The sequence below is a fragment of the Aspergillus luchuensis genome, chromosome 2, assembly GCF_016861625.1.
Source record: "Aspergillus luchuensis IFO 4308 DNA, chromosome 2, nearly complete sequence".
Taxonomy (NCBI): domain Eukaryota; kingdom Fungi; phylum Ascomycota; class Eurotiomycetes; order Eurotiales; family Aspergillaceae; genus Aspergillus; species Aspergillus luchuensis.
Genome location: NC_054850.1, coordinates 4,187,128 through 4,203,693, shown reverse-complemented (window position 1 = coordinate 4,203,693; position 16,566 = coordinate 4,187,128). Strand labels below are relative to the sequence as shown.

Here is a 16,566-nt window from a genome sequence, read left to right as displayed (position 1 = left end):
GAAGAACGAGAAAGCGTTCAGTAAGCAGCCGATCCCTACCACCTGGAAGCGAGAACATATATCCGAAGAAATCTATAAGATGGTACAATAACACCGTCGCTCATGCATTTTCAGACTGTAGAGTTTGCTGTAGATAATTGGTCAGCATTTATCCAAAGTGAAGTAAAAGGAGCTTGAGGTTGCACATACCACCAGCCAATCCATGCCTTCGTTAAGACCTTTACCGTCGATAGCAGAGCATGCGACGATGCTCCAGTTTCTATCCCGTAGCTCTCCCAGCTTGAGAGCCTCTGATATCTCGCCGGCACCTTTGGCGCCAGGCTGGTCCTGCTTATTGGCAAATACCAACAGCGCCGCATCACTAAGCTCCTCCTCATTCAGCATGGCCGCTAGTTCATCGGCAGCCGTACTGAGACGTTCAATATCTGTGGAATCAATGACGAATATGACAGCAGCGGTGTTCGCATAGTAGCAGCGCCAGTAGGGCCGAATGGACGTTTGACCTCCGAGATCCTGGACGACAGCGGTACGTCAGTAACCTCAGTTACTCTGTATTTGTCAAGGGGCGTCCATAATAAAGTTGCAGCGTTTACTCACCCAGACATTGAAATTCAGGTTGCGATACGTCACCGATTCCACGTTGAAACCAATGGTTGGTATCGTAGTAACAACTTCACCAATCTATTCCTGGCACATCAATAACGGCCTCTAGCTGAGAGTCGAGCAGCTCTGCAAGACTATACGCACCTTGAGTCTGTATAGAAGGGTTGTTTTTCCGGCGTTATCCTAGAGATGGAAGCGCGGGTTAGTATGAAGCTCGCTAGTAGCTGGATGCCTAGTGCCAAAACATGGATATACCTACCAAACCGAGGATGAGGATGCGAATCTCCTTCTTCGTCCAGAGGAAGGACCACATACGAGACAAGGAGCCTCCCATGTTGACAATTTTTAGACAGCGACAGGAGCAGAGTAACACTTGGACAGAGGGGGGGACCGCGGAGTTGGACAAGAGAATGACGGACTAGCGAGAGATATTGCGGAGGGAGGGTCGGGCGTCGAGCGGTGGCGGAGAGGATGCGGCGAACACGAAAAGGACTCGCTCCGAGCAGAGAAGCACCAGCCAAGGGGATGTGAGGAGATGTAGCAGGTCAACGAAGGGTCGATTTAACGGAACTGAATAAAACACAGCTTGACACGAGACAAGGCCACGATCAAGAGCTGACTAAATGGCATGGAGGGATGGTAGGAGGCCATCATTGGCCCGCGGTCTCCTGCCGATCGGCCTGGCCCAAGCTCAAATCAACTAAGGATGGGCTTGGATGGGGATGCGGTTCACTACCGCTCGCTCGCCGGTGTTGGTTTCCCATCATTCACATTGTCGTCGGATTCCTGCCTCTCCTTCCCCTTCTCCCAGCCACGACACCTTTCGCTCCATCATCCCTCTTCACCTCTTCCCCCCACGCGCCACCTCACCGTTGGGATGCACCTGATCTGAATCCGAATCGACTCCTTCCGACATCCTTCGCGATCCGCTCGCGATTTGACCCAGTCAACTTTCTCTCACTCACACCCTACTCAGAGATTACCCGGCTGCCGGTCTAGCAAAACATCATGGTCGGCAAGAAGTCGGGAAAGGCTCTCCTTCGGGATGAAGGTACGTGTTCAGCGGTCCAATTATCGATTATACCTTCTCTGCTAACACACCTGCCCAGGCCTGGAGCGGACCGATAACAATATGGAACTTTCCAGCTGGCCGCAGATTCCTCCTATCAACCAGAAGAACTACTACACGTACGTCGCTATACCTCCATCTTCGATACGCAGTTTTGTGACTACTCTGCTTGCGTCCTTTATCCCCCCACCTTCAACGCTGACAATCATTTCCTTCCTAGAGACTATCTGAAGCGCGATGACCAGTATCTGGCGTTCAGACTACAGAATGAGGAGAATCGAAATCGGATGGCAAAAACGGCCAAGGACCGCGATCGTGCCCTAGCCATGGCAAAGGCCAACGACCTAGGGCTGCCAGAAGCAGATGCGGAAGATGGCGATACCAACATGGAAGATGCGGAGGACACCGCTACGGAAACAGTAGGCTCAAAGGTTATTGTTATCCACGTGGGTAGTCAAAACCTGCGAATTGGATTGGCCAGTGATGCTTTGCCTAAGACTGTGCCAATGGTGATTGCGCGGAAGGCTGCTTCCAGCGAGTCCGAAGACCAAGAGGAACCTTGTCCCAAGCGGCTGAAACTGGACGATGGCTCACCCATGGACCCGGAGAAGATGTTTGGCCCTGAGGTTTGTTCCTCGCCTACTTTAGCTCATTGTCTTGGCTCCTAACCCGTCACAGTTTGCTTCCCAGTATACGACGATGTCAGCGGAGCTCAAAACCCACATGCGACAGAACAAGCGTCGAACGCTGCCAAACTCCAAGGAAATGGTCGTCAACTTCAACCGGAGGACCGTGCCAGAGACTATTTCAGAACACAACGATCCCATGCGCGTGGAATGGACCGAGATCCCTGACCCGGCACCCGAATACATCGTGGGACAAGCGGCCCTGAGGATACCCGATGATTCGAAGCCTCGCTATAAGCTTTACTGGCCAATAAGGCATGGCTGGTGCAATGAGCGAGATTATGATAATAAGCGGCTTCTCTTTCTTGACATCTCCCTCATCTTGGAGGATGCTTTCAAGACCCAACTGGGACTCACCAGCAAGAAGGATTGGCCTCAGTACTCCTGCGTCTTCGTTATCCCTGATATCTACGAAAAGTCTTATGTCACCCAAGTACTCGAGTTGCTCATGAGAGAGTTCGCCTTTGCACGAGTCTGCTTCATCCAGGAAAGTCTTGCAGCTACGTTCGGCGCCGGATTCACATCGGCTTGCGTCGTCGACATTGGCGCCCAGAAGACATCCATATGCTGTGTCGAGGAAGGCATGTGCGTTGAGAACTCTCGCGTGAACCTGAAGTATGGCGGGTTGGATATCACTGAAGTGTTCATAAAAATGATGCTTTACGACAACTTCCCCTACTCAGATATCAACCTCTGGCGCCGATACGACTACCTGTTGGCAGAAGAGCTGAAAAGGAACGTTTGCACCATGAATGAAGCGAGTGTATCGGTGCAAGTTTTCGATTTCCATCTCCGCGTTGCTGGTCAAGATACCCGGAAGTACTCTTTTAAGGCTTACGACGAGGTTCATCTGGCGCCGATGGGCTACTTCCAGCCGACCATTTTCGATCACTCGCAGAAGCTCAAGGGACGCAGAAAGCTGATTGCCCGCTCGGTGGATATCTACGACGGACAGCCTAATGACCCGACATCGGCCGCCCAATCACTTATTCTTTCCAGCATCGCTCCCCCTCCCACTAACGGCCAGGTGAACGGCGATGCGCAGTCGAACAACGTGGACGTTCAGGCTACCCCCAGCCGGGCCCAGCAGTTCAATGCCCTTAGTCGCGTGCAAGAGCTTGAAGCAACTCCACGGTCTTCAGTCGCTGGCTCCCCTGCGCCGGAAGCAGTCGGTACACCTCAGGCCGGCGCTGCTACCCCTGCCCCGAGCGGGCAAGGCCAGAGCACGTCGCAGCCTCGTGGGCCCACTGTTGAAGAGAGGGACGACATTCTCCCCGTATACCCTCTGGACAATGCGATCTTGACCTCTATCGCTCAGGCAGCTCGATCGGATGAGCGTAAAATGCGAGACTTCCTCGGCGGTATCATGGTGGTTGGAGGTGGAAGCTTGGTCAATGGATTCCACTCGTTCCTAGAGGAGCGTCTACAGGCTCTGCGACCAGCTTTCGCTAAGGAGATCATGATTGGCACACCGCCGCGAGACCTTGATCCGCAAGTTGTTGTCTGGAAGGGAGCGAGTGTCTTCGGCAAGTTAAGCGGAACGAATGATAGCTGGATCGGCCAGCTGGAATACGACCGACTGGGGCATAGGCTCATGGCATACAAGTGCATGTGGGCTTACTGATCTTCTGCCTTTCCCAGAGGGCTCTGGCTATTCCTGATCTGAAAGGTGGTGTTGACTGACACAATTTTGTAACTCTATTGAATTTCAAGCTAGCTTTCTGTTTGATCCACACATATCCTGCAGCCTAGAGTTACAGGCATCAAATACGAATAATGACAAGTGAATGGAACATTCTGTAGTATGATACAAGATTCACGCCAACTTCCTTTTAGACTGCAATCCAACTATAACTGCCTGCATGCTCGGAGCATCCTTTCTCCGAACCTTCATTCACGTTGACTCACGCTAACTTTGCTAGTCAGGCGGTGAAATACTGCAGAAATGAGCCGGCCACCCCCATGTAAGTTTATCCTGCATCTCGATGCTCGCAACCGTGCATACTGTTTGTCGGTGCTCACTGACTACGTTATCGCCTCCTTAAGCTCCCAGGGAGTTTATAGTGACTCGTCGGCCCCGGAGAACTCCTGGTTATCTTGTGCCCACCTCTGAGATTCCCCCGCTTACCCTCCCAGAGCCACGTAAGTTTCAACGAGCTGTCGCCGCGCGCGCAAGTTGGGAGCTCCACTAAAGTGTGTTACAGTGTACAGTTCACCTTCCTCTGACGACGCTGAACCAAAGGAATTGGTGCTCTCCGAGTTCCGAGCGAGCATGTCGAAATCCAAGGACAGCAGCTCCTCCGGGGGCTTTCACCAGGAGTACATTGCTTCTCTCCGCTACCGAAATGACCTGCCGCCTCCGGATATGCCCCCGAAGTTCCTCGATATCCCACATGAGGGCTTGGACCGTTTTTTGACCCCGGGATTTGCCTCCAATTTGGCTCGTCGCGAGGAACCTAACATTGATGTTGACGCGGAAGGTGGTATGCCAATCGACTTGGTCGGTATTCCCGGGCTTCACTTGGGCGATGAGAGCGGTATGTATTTCGGCTTGCATGATCTGATCTTTATTAAATTGGCGGCTGACAATTGGTGGAAATCCAGCGATTATGGCCCCTGAGAACCCGGAACCCATTGACCAGGCTGATTTGGCGCTTCTGATGACGCCGGAGCAGCTGAAGAACCCGGCACCGAAGAATACCAACGTCAGTTTCCTTCGCCGTACGCAGTATATTTCCGCCGGTCTTCGGGCGCCTGATGGCCCCAAGGTCGCTCCCATCCGGACGAAGCGCGGGATGGACAAGACCAAGTCGCAGGATGACCCGACCTACATCAAGAAATACCTCCAGAAAGGTTTCGATATTGCGTATCCTCACAGCAAGCACGTCGGTGAAGATACAGCTAGCAAGATTAAAGGCCACACTCCTACGAAGCTTGAACACGATGCATGGGCCCACCCAGTGCATCCTGATAACCCTAAGCTGAAGCCTGTCGGATTCTATCCGCTCCTCCCCGATCTGGAAGGATTCCCGGACCCGGGTGGTTTTGTCCAATTCAAGTTTGACAAGGCGCCTGTTCAGGATGTTTCAGGCAAGAGAGACAAGCGCATGGATGTGGCTATACTGCTTCCATCGGCACCAGAGGAACGCGTTTGCCAAGAGCACAACACGAAGGCGGCCTTGTATAAGACGAACCCCAACCTGTACCCTGACCCAGGTCCTATCCCATGGGATTACGATCTCTATCTGCCTGAGAAGAAGGATGCGGCCAAGAATGTTTCGGCAAGTCTGCGCATCACCAACCCGGACCGCGATAATGAAGCGCTGTACACTCACGACGGAGCCGACAATACTAAGTTCCACCGCTTCGACCGTGTCCGCACCTACGCTACGAGCGCTCAGACTTTGGGCAACGACCAGAAGCAGAAGGACATTGCATTGACGCTCTTTGACCCGGAGGAAGTGAAGGATGGAAAGCGCGACGGTCTCGACTCAAGGCAAAGGGCCGCGTACTACTACCCCATTCTCGGAAAGACCCGTCTCAAGCCTGAGAGAGCCCGCACCATCGCTCAGGCTGGTCTGGCACCTACCCGTCCGAAGACCAAGGAGGATCAGGTCGATCAGATCCAAGTGGTGGTGCGCGATCCCGACGAGGCAGAAGTCTACAAGCGCTCTCTGCACAGGGCCGCCATTGACCCGAAGTTTGCCGAGTCGATGCCTCCACCCCCCGAGAATCCGGAGAACGATGCTGAACCTGCCAAGCAAGAGGAAGACGAGGGTGAGCACGACGCCGACCGTCAGGCCTCGCCTGAAGACGCGCACGACGATGCTGGCAATGATAGCGACGAGTAACTGGCTCGGCCTACTTCTATCATATTGCATCCTCTAGGCGCTATGACGGCGGCAGGCATGCCTTCCTGAGTGTAACTTTTGCTATGCATTACAGTTTACATACCCTTTCATTTGTCATTATGCTAATGTTCCTTGGACTTGTTCACATTGCATGGCCGTCTCCGAAAGGGGTCCGCGCTGCCAGTCGTATTGATGGGCTGGTTGGCAGGTATCGGAGTCGAGGCAGCAAAAGGCGTTGTGTGGCATGATCATCTGGAGTTACGTAGCGAGAGTTTGGTTCTTTTTCATTGTTGCGGCCGTGCAAATGCACAGAAACAGGCTGCCCCGGCGATTGATGTACATCCCGTAAATACTAGTCAACAATCTATGATCCCGCACGAAGAAACACCCTCCGTTTGTCTGTCTTAAGTTTCTACGCTACACCGCCCGGTTTGTTGGTTCTGCCGGATAAACACTTGACCGCCTCGGGACGTTGACGCAAAAGAACCGGATATTCAAGACGCTCGCAGCAACGTCCATCCACTCCGGCAGCTTTGTCTTTGCTCGACCTGGCGGCGTAATTGCGGCATCTGTGGCTGCTAATTCGCTAGTTCGGTGGAATTGACCTGCAATTGACTGACATTGAATGGTGAGTCGCTGCCATGATCGATCGAATCGGCTGTTCTTCGGCATAGCAATTATATCAAGACATAGTCTTGACGAGCATATGCTAGTGCTTCAAGACCCAATTGCGATTGACTACCTACATACTTTGCATTCTTTCTAACACACTTAAACTAACACCTTTCTAGGTCAATCGCCCTACCCCTCACAGTCACCCCATCACTAGACTCCACCCCACCACAATGGCTACCAACGCTGTGGCTCTGGCCTGGAGATCCGCAGGCCGCAGAGCACCTGCTCTTCACTCTCTCCGCGCTACTCAGCGGCCCTCAATCCTCCACCGGGAGACTCTCCTCCGTCAAGTCCGCTACTCCTCGGACGCAGCATCCCAGACCAAAGAAGCAGCCAAGGAGACCACCGCACAGGTCACGGAAACCGTGAAGGAAGCCCCCAAGAAGACCGGCCGCAAGCTCAAGCGCACCGTCTGGGGCACCTCCCTGGCTCTGACCCTCCTCGCCGGATACGTCTACGGCACGGACACCCGCGCCAGCGTGCACCGGTACGGCGTGGTCCCTCTTGTTCGCCTGCTCTTCCCCGACGCCGAAGATGCGCACCACTTCGGCGTGGACATCCTGAAGACCCTCTACAAGTACGGTCTGAACCCGCGCGAGCGTGGCGACCCCGACAGCGATGGCGCTCTCCTAACTGAGGTATACACTTCCTCCCCTCCCCTCCCCAACCTCACCCCCATACTCACCCACCACCTCAGGTCTTCGGCTACACCCTCTCCAACCCGATCGGCATCTCCGGCGGCCTCGACAAGCACGCCGACATCCCCGACCCTCTATTCGAACTCGGCCCCGCCATCGTCGAAGTCGGCGGCACCACTCCCCTCCCCCAAGAAGGCAATCCCCGCCCACGAGTCTTCCGCCTCCCGTCCCAGAACGCCATGATCAACCGCTACGGCCTCAACTCCAAGGGCGCCGACCACATGGCCGCCGTCCTTGAACAGCGCGTGCGCGACTACGCCTACGCGCACGGGTTCGGCGAGCACGAATTGGCCGAACAACGGGTCCTGAACGGCGAAGCCGGCGTGCCCCCGGGAAGTCTCCGCGAAGGCAAGCTGCTCGCCGTGCAAGTCGCCAAGAACAAGCTCACGCCGGACAACGACATCGAAGCCATCAAGCGCGACTACGTCTACTGCGTTGACCGTCTCGCCAAGTACGCCGATATCCTGGTCGTCAACGTCTCCAGCCCTAACACCCCTGGTCTTCGCGACTTGCAAGCCACGGCGCCCCTCACTGCTATCTTGAAGGCCGTTGTCGGCGCAGCGAAGAGCATCGATCGCAAGACCAAGCCCTTCGTCATGGTCAAGGTTAGTCCGGACGAGGACGCAGACGAGCAAGTCTCCGGTATTTGTGACGCGGTGTGGGGGTCCGGCGTTGATGGTGTGATCGTGGGTAACACCACGAATCGTCGTCCGGAGCCGTTGCCGAAGGGGTTCACTCTTCCGCCCAAGGAGCAGGATGTCTTGAAGGAGACGGGTGGGTTCTCTGGGCCGCAGTTGTTTGATCGTACGGTGAAGCTGGTGGCGAAGTATAAGAGTTTGTTGGATGCTAGTGCCCCTGCTGCTGCTGCTGTGCCTAAGGCGATTGAGGCGGCGGAGCCGGATGTGGAGAATGTGCCTCCTACTGTGAGTGAGGCTGTCGAGGGATTGCCTGCTAGGAAGGTTATCTTTGCGTCGGGGGGTGTGACGAATGGGGCGCAGGCGAGGAAGGTCCTTGATGCGGGAGCTTCGGTTGCGATGATGTATACGGCTATTACGTATGGGGGGTTGGGGACAGTGACGAGGGTGAAGGAGGAGATGAAGGAGAAGAAGTAGAGAAGAGGTAAGTGGATAGCTAAGTACTAGATCTGTGGATTTCAAAAAGGAGCGACCGGGTTGATTGGGATGGGTGGTGGTTTAGTAGGTACACGTAGATTAGAGAGGATGTGATATTGTAAATAGAAGAATAAGAGTTGTTTATCTTTTTATTGCTATTGACACGATATAATTTCATGGGGCCTATATAGTATTGAGTAATTATGGCAGAGTATCGAAGTATACTGTAAATAGGTAAGGCTAAGACAGATGTTAGCTGGTTTGCCGTAGCTGTTTCTGTTAGTCCATCAATGTTGCAAGTCAGTAAGGGTAGGGTGAATCCTCCAGAGGAACGATAGCTTCAACTGTCGATAAGGGTTAGTCACTATAGTTAATGTTTCTGAGCAAATACCTAGCAGCAGCTGCTGCATCAAGCTAGTTCCCTGACCAGGTAGCTATGCAGCGGATGACGTGAACGACCCTGTGCCTCGATAATCTGGCAGCAATTAGTGCCTCTACCCTGAGGCACATCAGTGCCACATCATCATCCTCCTCTTCATTCTAATCCAGCAGCCATGAACAACACAGCAAACCCCTGACCCCTAAACCCTCACCGAAAATAGACCACCTTAGCCCCTTCCAGGATCTAGACCAAGCTCGCACACGTTGCTTGCCAATTCAAGCTTCCCAAATAAAATTAGATTTAAACTACCGACCGGGTTGGCAGGAAGCGATCAGATAAAGTGGGCCCCCTGGTCGGGTCAGGTGGCCGCAAATGTCACACGTGCAGCGGAATGGAGGGCAAGACAAGCTGGTCATGCAGCCCGCCGAAAGTTTCTTCAACCTCACGCGGACTCGAGCGGGCAGGAATCCATCTGGGCCCAGATCGCTGGGAGCGGAGATCCCGCAAGCTTCGAGAAGCTCTTCACCGACTCGGTTGTGATCCACAGTCATCCATGAATCCATCCCACCCGGGAGATAAATCAAGTCGGCATTGCCTGTTTCGAGATCCCATTCCTCCATGGAAGGAAATGAAGGCTTAAACGATGGATACTGCTCGGGGTTGCCTGAACAGGATACCCGACGATGGTGGATATCACACAAAGGTCTTTGGAAAGGGGCTGCTAGCAGTCTAAAATTTTCTGTTCTTCCGCGTGATGCCCATTCTTCCCCCACATCTAGCAGTAGTAAACACTAGTAGTGTGGTTCATGATGTACTATGTTTGGTCTTGTGTTTTGGTATCGTCCGAGAGCGTAACCCCCGAGTCTGCATCTGCCGGAGCAGCAGGCCGACGATCAGGCCAACGTCTCTTCAACCTCCCTGACCACCTTGCGGACCCCGTCGACTTCGTGGGCGAATCGGCCCAGGAACATACCGTCGACGGCCTTCCCCAGACCGCCCGGGCCCCACAGCCCCGGTCCGGCACTTCCCCCGTACAAGATCCGGACGTCCCCCACGCGGGTGCCAATCACCGCCTTGATGCCCTCGACCACCGCCGATATGTGATCTACACCCGCCGGAGCGGGCTTCCCAATTGCCCATACTGGTTCGTATGCAAAGATGACTGGTGCCTCCGCCGGGATGGCCTGGAGGACAGCCCGGATCTGGACCTCGCATTCGCTGACGGCCTGCCCAATGGCTTGCGAGGCTACGGGGCCGGGAGCGGTGACCTCTCCAATGCAAACCAGCGGAACCATACCTTGTGCACATGCGGCGGCAGCTTTGAGGCCAGTCTGGTCATCTGTCTCACCAAAGATGGCGCGGCGTTCTGCATGGCCAAGTTCGACAATGGACACCCCCATCGAGCGGAGCGCCAGCGGCGAGACTTCTCCGGTGTAGGCGCCGAGGGGCTCCCAGAAGCAATCCTGAGCCCCAAGCAGGAATGGAGCCGGCAGTGAAGGGGTGTCATCCTTCGGTAGAGTGGACTCCCATGCCTTGATAATTTCCGCACAGGGGTAGACAGTCAGAAAGTCGGGGATGAGGGCCAGCAGCAGCTTGGAGCGGTTCTCCGGGCGGACAATATCATTTTTCGGGTCGAGCAGGGCCCGGCAGTAGTCGAGCGTACGGGTGGGTGTGAAGTACATCTTCAACGAGATGATGAGCAGGTTCTTTGGGAGAACCGGATAGGCTTGCTGGGACGCCATGTTGGGCGACTTGAGGCACCGGTGTAATGAAGGGATGGGACCGGTGAATGACGGTCCTCGAAAGTGATTTCCGTAGCAATCAGAACACGATCAACCGGTCTCCACTGGTATAGACTGGCCAACGAGGTTAGTTGTCTGAAACCTGAGACTATTAAAACTCCACTGTGATAATGAGGGCACCCACTCGAGCGTAGAGTAGTGTGTTGATGAACCTGATGTGGAAGGATATTGTGTGATGGCTGCTGGGTCTGAGATTCGATCGAAAGCGTTAGAATCGAGAGAGGCTGGATTAGCGTAACGGAAATAGCTCAGGGAGGAGACAAGGGAAGGTAAAGAGGGGCGGTGCCAATCAGTCGACCACGGAGTTAGTAGCCATGCTGTGCCGCGGACGATTTCATTGGGGCCTAGTTTAGCATGCAACCGGTATCCCCTTCACAGTTTAGTGTTAGGAGGGAAAAAGAGGAGACACGATGATCGGCCCACGCGAGGTGCATCTGCCATCTCCATCCGCTGAGGTCAGCACCGCCGTGGGAAACCTGGGGAAATGGTGGGTGATTAGTGTGGTATTTTAAGAACCTTGATACTCTATCAGATGTTGTCGGGAAGGGATGAATTAACAGTAGGGGAGCAGAAAAAAGTACGAGGGGTACAAGCCACACTCTGCACATTAGAGAGAAGGCTTGAATGAGAAGGTGGGAATAACGCGAGTCGGGCGAGGGAACCAAAACACACGCAAGAATCTCGGCTTGCAGGACAGCAGAGCCTGCCTGATTGAGACATAGAATGGAAAGATACAGAATCGACCGGAAATGAAGTTTGTCCCCAAAGACAGCTTCCGACTGGTCCGCTTAGACCTCATCGGTTTTCCGTGATACAGTAAGTTACCCGGGGGTTTCTGGATCCCCTGGAAACAGTATGACTTGTCACTTCCCATCGATCGGACGTCAGCGGGCCACCAATAGTAACTAAAGTCCTATCAGAAGCCAGTAAAACACTAGTCGAGTGGGGATGGTGGGAAGTGGTGGGGCTTGCAGTTGTAACCTCGTTTGGAATTCCGAGAGCCCAGCCTGGACTGTTTTGAGTATCTTGCAAAGAACAACATTACTCGAGGTATGTATGGTCTGTATTAATCGCTCAAAAGAGACAATCTTTGGGGTTGATTGGTGCGTGGATGGTGAGAGAACAAGGCAGAGCAACAGCCAAATATTGGTGAATCTCAAGTTTGGACGTTGGAACGCGTCAATGGCGTGAACTGAACTACCACCATTTGAAAGTAAACCAGCCTAATTCCACTTACTTACTTGGGGGGAGTTAGTTCTACTTTCTTCCCGTGAACTGACTGGTTTGGGATTAGACTATCTGTAACGGGCTAAAAGCCCATGCGCTTTGATACGGATTGGATCCTCCACTTGCTGTTCGCTGCCTGCCGTGGCCCGTCGACCCCAGAATAATCCTGCGACAACAACGGCAGGGTTAGTATACAAGATGGTAGAATGGCTGAGATTGAGCCTCCTACGGGCATGCCACATGAGCCATTATCAGACCAACGGACTTATCCTTTGACTTGTTATTCTGGTGACAACGGGACTATGCATGCCGTTGCTGTTGCTGTGTGTTTAGTATCCTATCTTCGTCTAAGATAGTCTACTGTCAATCCCACGTCTATCACAGAAACGATTGCAACTCACTCCGAGCTAAGGTGCCTCGGAACTAATACAACACCGATGCTATCCCGGATGAGCCCACACTCGTTCCCGCCCCCTCTTCTTCATCTCGGTATACTTCTATGTATTGGGCAGTTGCCCAGAGAATTCTGAATCCGCGCCAAAGAATGCCTGTATAGGCTTCCTGAATAGGCCAAGTAGGCCGATAATAGTGCGCGGGCATGCAGTTCCCCCTCTCCCCCAACCCGGTTAGCTTGGCCGCGGACCTGACCAGTTACCAAACTTCCAAGACATCCAACAAGGGGGGAAGAAGGATGGAGGAGAATCCCGGGGCAATCTGGAGTCGGTTCCGAATGGTGATGCAACAGAACCGAAAGGGAAGAAGAAAAAGGAGGAGAACAAAGGGCGGGCTGACATCATTCGGCTGAGCGGGATGGAACTATTCCCGGTGAACTTCACCGTAGAGATTAAGTCGGAAGAGAAGATATCACAGTAACAAGTATTCAGTAGATGATAGTCCCGTACCGTAGACAGTCATGCCAGTATGGCTGTCACTGGCTGAATATCCTCCTAATCTGTCCGAAAGGGTTCACCAATCCGGGCTCAATGCTATTGGTTCCGCTTGCAGGCAGTCGCAGCAAAACAACCTTTGAGAAGTGTAAGAATGCATGACGCCATGAGTGGATCTGCCAGAACCAAACATGGTCCGGCCCAAAACCGGCTTCTCTGGATCGCCTCTAGCTGTGGGGGGTGCGCAAACTAGTGTCTATCGCTGCTGTCGCGCATGAAGCACGAGAAAAAAAAAAAAAGCATGAGGGATAATCAGTGCTGGTTCGTAACGGCCATTGGGACATGCGTGTCTCCAAAACCGAATTGGCGTCTACCACCGAACTTTGGGTCCAGGAGGCACGGCACGGCCTTTCTCTCCCCACTGCATCGGACCTTTCGATCGGAAAGTACTTTGGAGAATGGAGGGGAACAATAGGAGGGGAGAGGGAGAAAGGTGAGCTGGACAAAAAGGTATAAAAAGGTCCTTGTCTTCCATCTTCAACCCTCTCTTTCATCACTATTCCATCATCATTTCTATCTACTTCAAGCCACAGTCACTTGTCTGGGACTTCACGCTCCACTTACTACCAATACTTCCTTGAATCCATCTACTTCCTTCCACACTTTTCACCATGTCTGCCGATCTGAAGCCCCTCCGCATCGTCATGGCCTGCGATGAGGCTGGCCAGCCCTACAAGGAGACCCTGAAGGCTGCTCTTGAGAAGAACCCTCTGGTTGAGTCCATCCAAGATGTGGGCGTCAACTCCACCTCCGACAAGACTGCTTACCCTCACCCGGCTGTCGCTGGTGCCAAACTCATCAAGGAGGGCAAGGCAGACCGTGGTCTCTTCATTTGCGGTACTGGTCTCGGTGTCGCTATCTCCGCCAACAAGGTGCCCGGCATTCGCGCCGTGACAGCACACGACTCCTTCTCCGTCGAGCGCTCCATCCTTAGCAACGACGCCCAGGTGCTCTGCTTTGGCCAGCGCGTTATTGGCATTGAGCTTGCGAAGAAGCTCGCCAACGAGTGGGTGACCTACCGCTTCGACCCCAAGAGTGCCTCTGCCGCCAAGGTGCAGGCCATCTCCGACTACGAGAAGGAACTCGCCGGTACTGCTTAAGATTGGATCGTCTGTCAGTCAGTCAACCCAGTCAATCTAGTACTACGATGTTCCTTGTCCGTGCGGCATGACATGAACACCAGCCACACCGAAGTGGCAGCGGCAGCGCCATAATCTCCGGCGTGTTACTATAAACTATAGCTTCCTTTCACCACTTTATTTTGAGCGAAGCAATCTGGTACGGCTGGATCCGGGCCTTTCCCTTCTAATATCCGACGAGTCAACGATACCACGAGTGTACGGAATGATTTGGCCGGCCAATCTTTCATTAGAGCAGTAGGTAGAAAAATATACTACATTGCTCGAATTGTCTTCTATTTTGTAGACGATCGTCTATATCATCACAAGAATCATTGTAGTCAATCGAGTAACTCTACCACAAATCCAGTATGGCAATGCAATGCAATTGCTAACTCTCTCTCTCCCCAACATTTGCTGCCCACTCACAACTGCTGACTCATCTGGATTCTGCGGGGATCGATCACCTTCGATTGCTCAACCCACGTCTTTTTCCACTGCACAGGAACAGGCATAAAATCGAAACATCAATTGATAAAGATGGAGAACCCAACGTGCCGTCCCGACACCAGGGCTGTGTGGATCACGACTGAAAGCTCACCCGAGTTCATCAATTTCATTCCTGACTGAACCTCCAACAAGGATCTCCGGTCCCAAGAGGGGTAGCTGAACAACAGTACTACTTACCTGGATACTTATACTGGTGGATTGACCAGAATCTCCATGCTCTCGCAGCATCAATCCTCCATTGCGACTATCATCAATCATCCCACTGCATTGAAATCCACTCCACATCCACTATCCGCTAGACAGAACGGATAGAATCCCTAGCACATCCAGTCACCATCTACTTCCCTCAACAACAGTGGAGATCACTGCGCAGCCCCACACATCCGACATCCGAAGCGTTGTTTCTTCGTTCGTTCCTTCGTTCGTTCTTTCCAGCTGACAAAACACAATCGTCACGGAAACAAAAAAAGGGGAGAATCCCGTTGTCATTTACAGCACAAATCAGTGTGTGCACAACACATCAGCGCACACAACACCTTATACCACAGCACAGCAAACATGGCACTCGAACTAAAAGAAAAGGGCAACCAGCTCTTTAAAGAAGGCGATTACAATGGCGCCGAGGAGATGTATTCACAAGCGTGAGCATATATCCCACTTACCCCGCTATACACATCCACCACCCCCCAAATTGAAATAAATCTAAGAACTCCTACTAAAAACCAATTGGATATCTACAATAAATAGAATTCTCAAGAACCCCAAAGAACCCACCTTCTTCTCCAACCGCGCCCTGACCCGCATCCGACTCGAAAACTGGGCCGGAGTCGAGCACGACGCCCGCGCCGCCATCGATCTCTACGGCGCCAAATCCCCCACCAGTCTGAAATCCTCCTGGTACCTGGCACAAGCGCTGTTGGGCCTGCAACGGCCTCAGGAAGCATACGACGTAGCCATTGAGGCGTATAAGGCGAGTCTGGCGGCGAAGAACATCCAGACGGAGAATTTGTCGCGGACGGTGTTGCGCGCTAAGCAGGCGATTTGGGCGGCCAAGGAGACGGCGCGGATAAGGGAGTTGGATGAGACGTTGGCGAGTGTGGAAGGGCTGATTGAGGCGGAGGTGGAGAGGGGGGTGTCGGAGTTGAAGGCGCGGTTGGAGAAGGGTGAGATTGGGGAAATTGGGTTTAGGGAGGATGAGAGGGAGATTAGAGAGGATGCTGAACGGAAGGTGCAGAGGGTGAGGGAGGTGTTTGGAATTGCGTCGGAGGGGAAGGTGGCTGAGAGGGTGAGTTCATCTGAAAGTTCCTTTTGTGAGTTGCTGGTGGGTTGTGCTGATGATATGGTGTAGGTTGTGCCTGATTATCTGGTGGATGGAATTACGTTTGAGATTATGCATGACCCTGTTATTACACCTTCTGGGACCAGCTTTGACCGGGTCGGCATCACCAAGTACGTGGAGCAGGCCAAGGTTGATCCTATCACGCGGGTGCCGATGACGGTGAACGATCTTCGGCCGAATTATGCGTTGAAGGCAGCGTGTGAGGAGTTCTTGGATAAGAATGGGTGGGCGGTGGATTGGTGATTGCTTGCACAAATAGTATGATTAGCATGGCGTTGGTAGTAGACTACTTGATACCATTAACAGGACATATGCTTGTATACTATGTTTTAGAGTAATACAGTGTATACTAGTTATTCCATATTTAATTGACAGATGATGAATTACTGTACGTCTTTCTACTTAGAAGGTCACCTTCCATTCATCCATCTTGATTACCAAATTATCTGTTTTCAGACCTAACATGATGTGTTAACTCCAGACAGGCAGTAGTCACTATTATTTGTACCTCTTCCTTGAACTTCTCATAACCACTACTCGAGGTTAT

The 16,566-nt window shown here is 52.9% G+C and overlaps 8 protein-coding genes across 8 annotated transcripts; 5 read left to right on the top strand and 3 right to left on the bottom strand.

Moving 5' to 3' along the window:
- Window positions 1-100: 100 nt before the first annotated feature.
- ARL1 (ADP-ribosylation factor family protein) lies at window positions 101-937 on the bottom strand (the record flags this gene model as incomplete). Its single annotated transcript, XM_041686192.1, has 5 exons — window positions 101-127; window positions 190-513; window positions 598-681; window positions 748-786; window positions 863-937. The coding sequence occupies 5 exons, from the start codon at window positions 935-937 to the stop codon at window positions 101-103; spliced, it is 549 nt and encodes a 182-aa protein (XP_041540201.1).
- Window positions 938-1,611: 674 nt separating this feature from the next.
- ARP8 (putative chromatin remodeling complex subunit (Arp8)) lies at window positions 1,612-3,982 on the top strand (the record flags this gene model as incomplete). Its single annotated transcript, XM_041686191.1, has 4 exons — window positions 1,612-1,654; window positions 1,713-1,791; window positions 1,893-2,298; window positions 2,351-3,982. The coding sequence occupies 4 exons, from the start codon at window positions 1,612-1,614 to the stop codon at window positions 3,980-3,982; spliced, it is 2,160 nt and encodes a 719-aa protein (XP_041540200.1).
- Window positions 3,983-4,630: 648 nt separating this feature from the next.
- On the top strand, window positions 4,631-6,209 carry AKAW2_21373A (uncharacterized protein; the record flags this gene model as incomplete). Its single annotated transcript, XM_041686189.1, has 2 exons — window positions 4,631-4,895; window positions 4,963-6,209. The coding sequence occupies 2 exons, from the start codon at window positions 4,631-4,633 to the stop codon at window positions 6,207-6,209; spliced, it is 1,512 nt and encodes a 503-aa protein (XP_041540199.1).
- Window positions 6,210-7,054: 845 nt separating this feature from the next.
- On the top strand, window positions 7,055-8,694 carry URA9 (dihydroorotate dehydrogenase 2; the record flags this gene model as incomplete). The annotated part of the gene is made up of 2 exons (XM_041686188.1): window positions 7,055-7,522; window positions 7,582-8,694. 2 exons carry the CDS (start codon window positions 7,055-7,057, stop codon window positions 8,692-8,694), a joined length of 1,581 nt encoding a protein of 526 aa, XP_041540198.1.
- A 687-nt stretch (window positions 8,695-9,381) lies between these two features.
- On the bottom strand, window positions 9,382-9,696 carry AKAW2_21371S (uncharacterized protein; the record flags this gene model as incomplete). The annotated part of the gene is made up of 1 exon (XM_041686187.1): window positions 9,382-9,696. One exon carries the CDS (start codon window positions 9,694-9,696, stop codon window positions 9,382-9,384), a length of 315 nt encoding a protein of 104 aa, XP_041540197.1.
- Window positions 9,697-9,969: 273 nt separating this feature from the next.
- Window positions 9,970-10,818, bottom strand: AKAW2_21370S (triose-phosphate isomerase; the record flags this gene model as incomplete). The annotated part of the gene is made up of 1 exon (XM_041686186.1): window positions 9,970-10,818. The coding sequence occupies one exon, from the start codon at window positions 10,816-10,818 to the stop codon at window positions 9,970-9,972; it is 849 nt and encodes a 282-aa protein (XP_041540196.1).
- Window positions 10,819-13,663: 2,845 nt separating this feature from the next.
- Window positions 13,664-14,152, top strand: AKAW2_21369A (RpiB/LacA/LacB family sugar-phosphate isomerase; the record flags this gene model as incomplete). Its single annotated transcript, XM_041686185.1, has 1 exon — window positions 13,664-14,152. One exon carries the CDS (start codon window positions 13,664-13,666, stop codon window positions 14,150-14,152), a length of 489 nt encoding a protein of 162 aa, XP_041540195.1.
- A 1,086-nt stretch (window positions 14,153-15,238) lies between these two features.
- On the top strand, window positions 15,239-16,262 carry AKAW2_21368A (putative U-box domain protein; the record flags this gene model as incomplete). Its single annotated transcript, XM_041686184.1, has 3 exons — window positions 15,239-15,321; window positions 15,428-15,965; window positions 16,029-16,262. 3 exons carry the CDS (start codon window positions 15,239-15,241, stop codon window positions 16,260-16,262), a joined length of 855 nt encoding a protein of 284 aa, XP_041540194.1.
- Window positions 16,263-16,566: the final 304 nt, after the last annotated feature.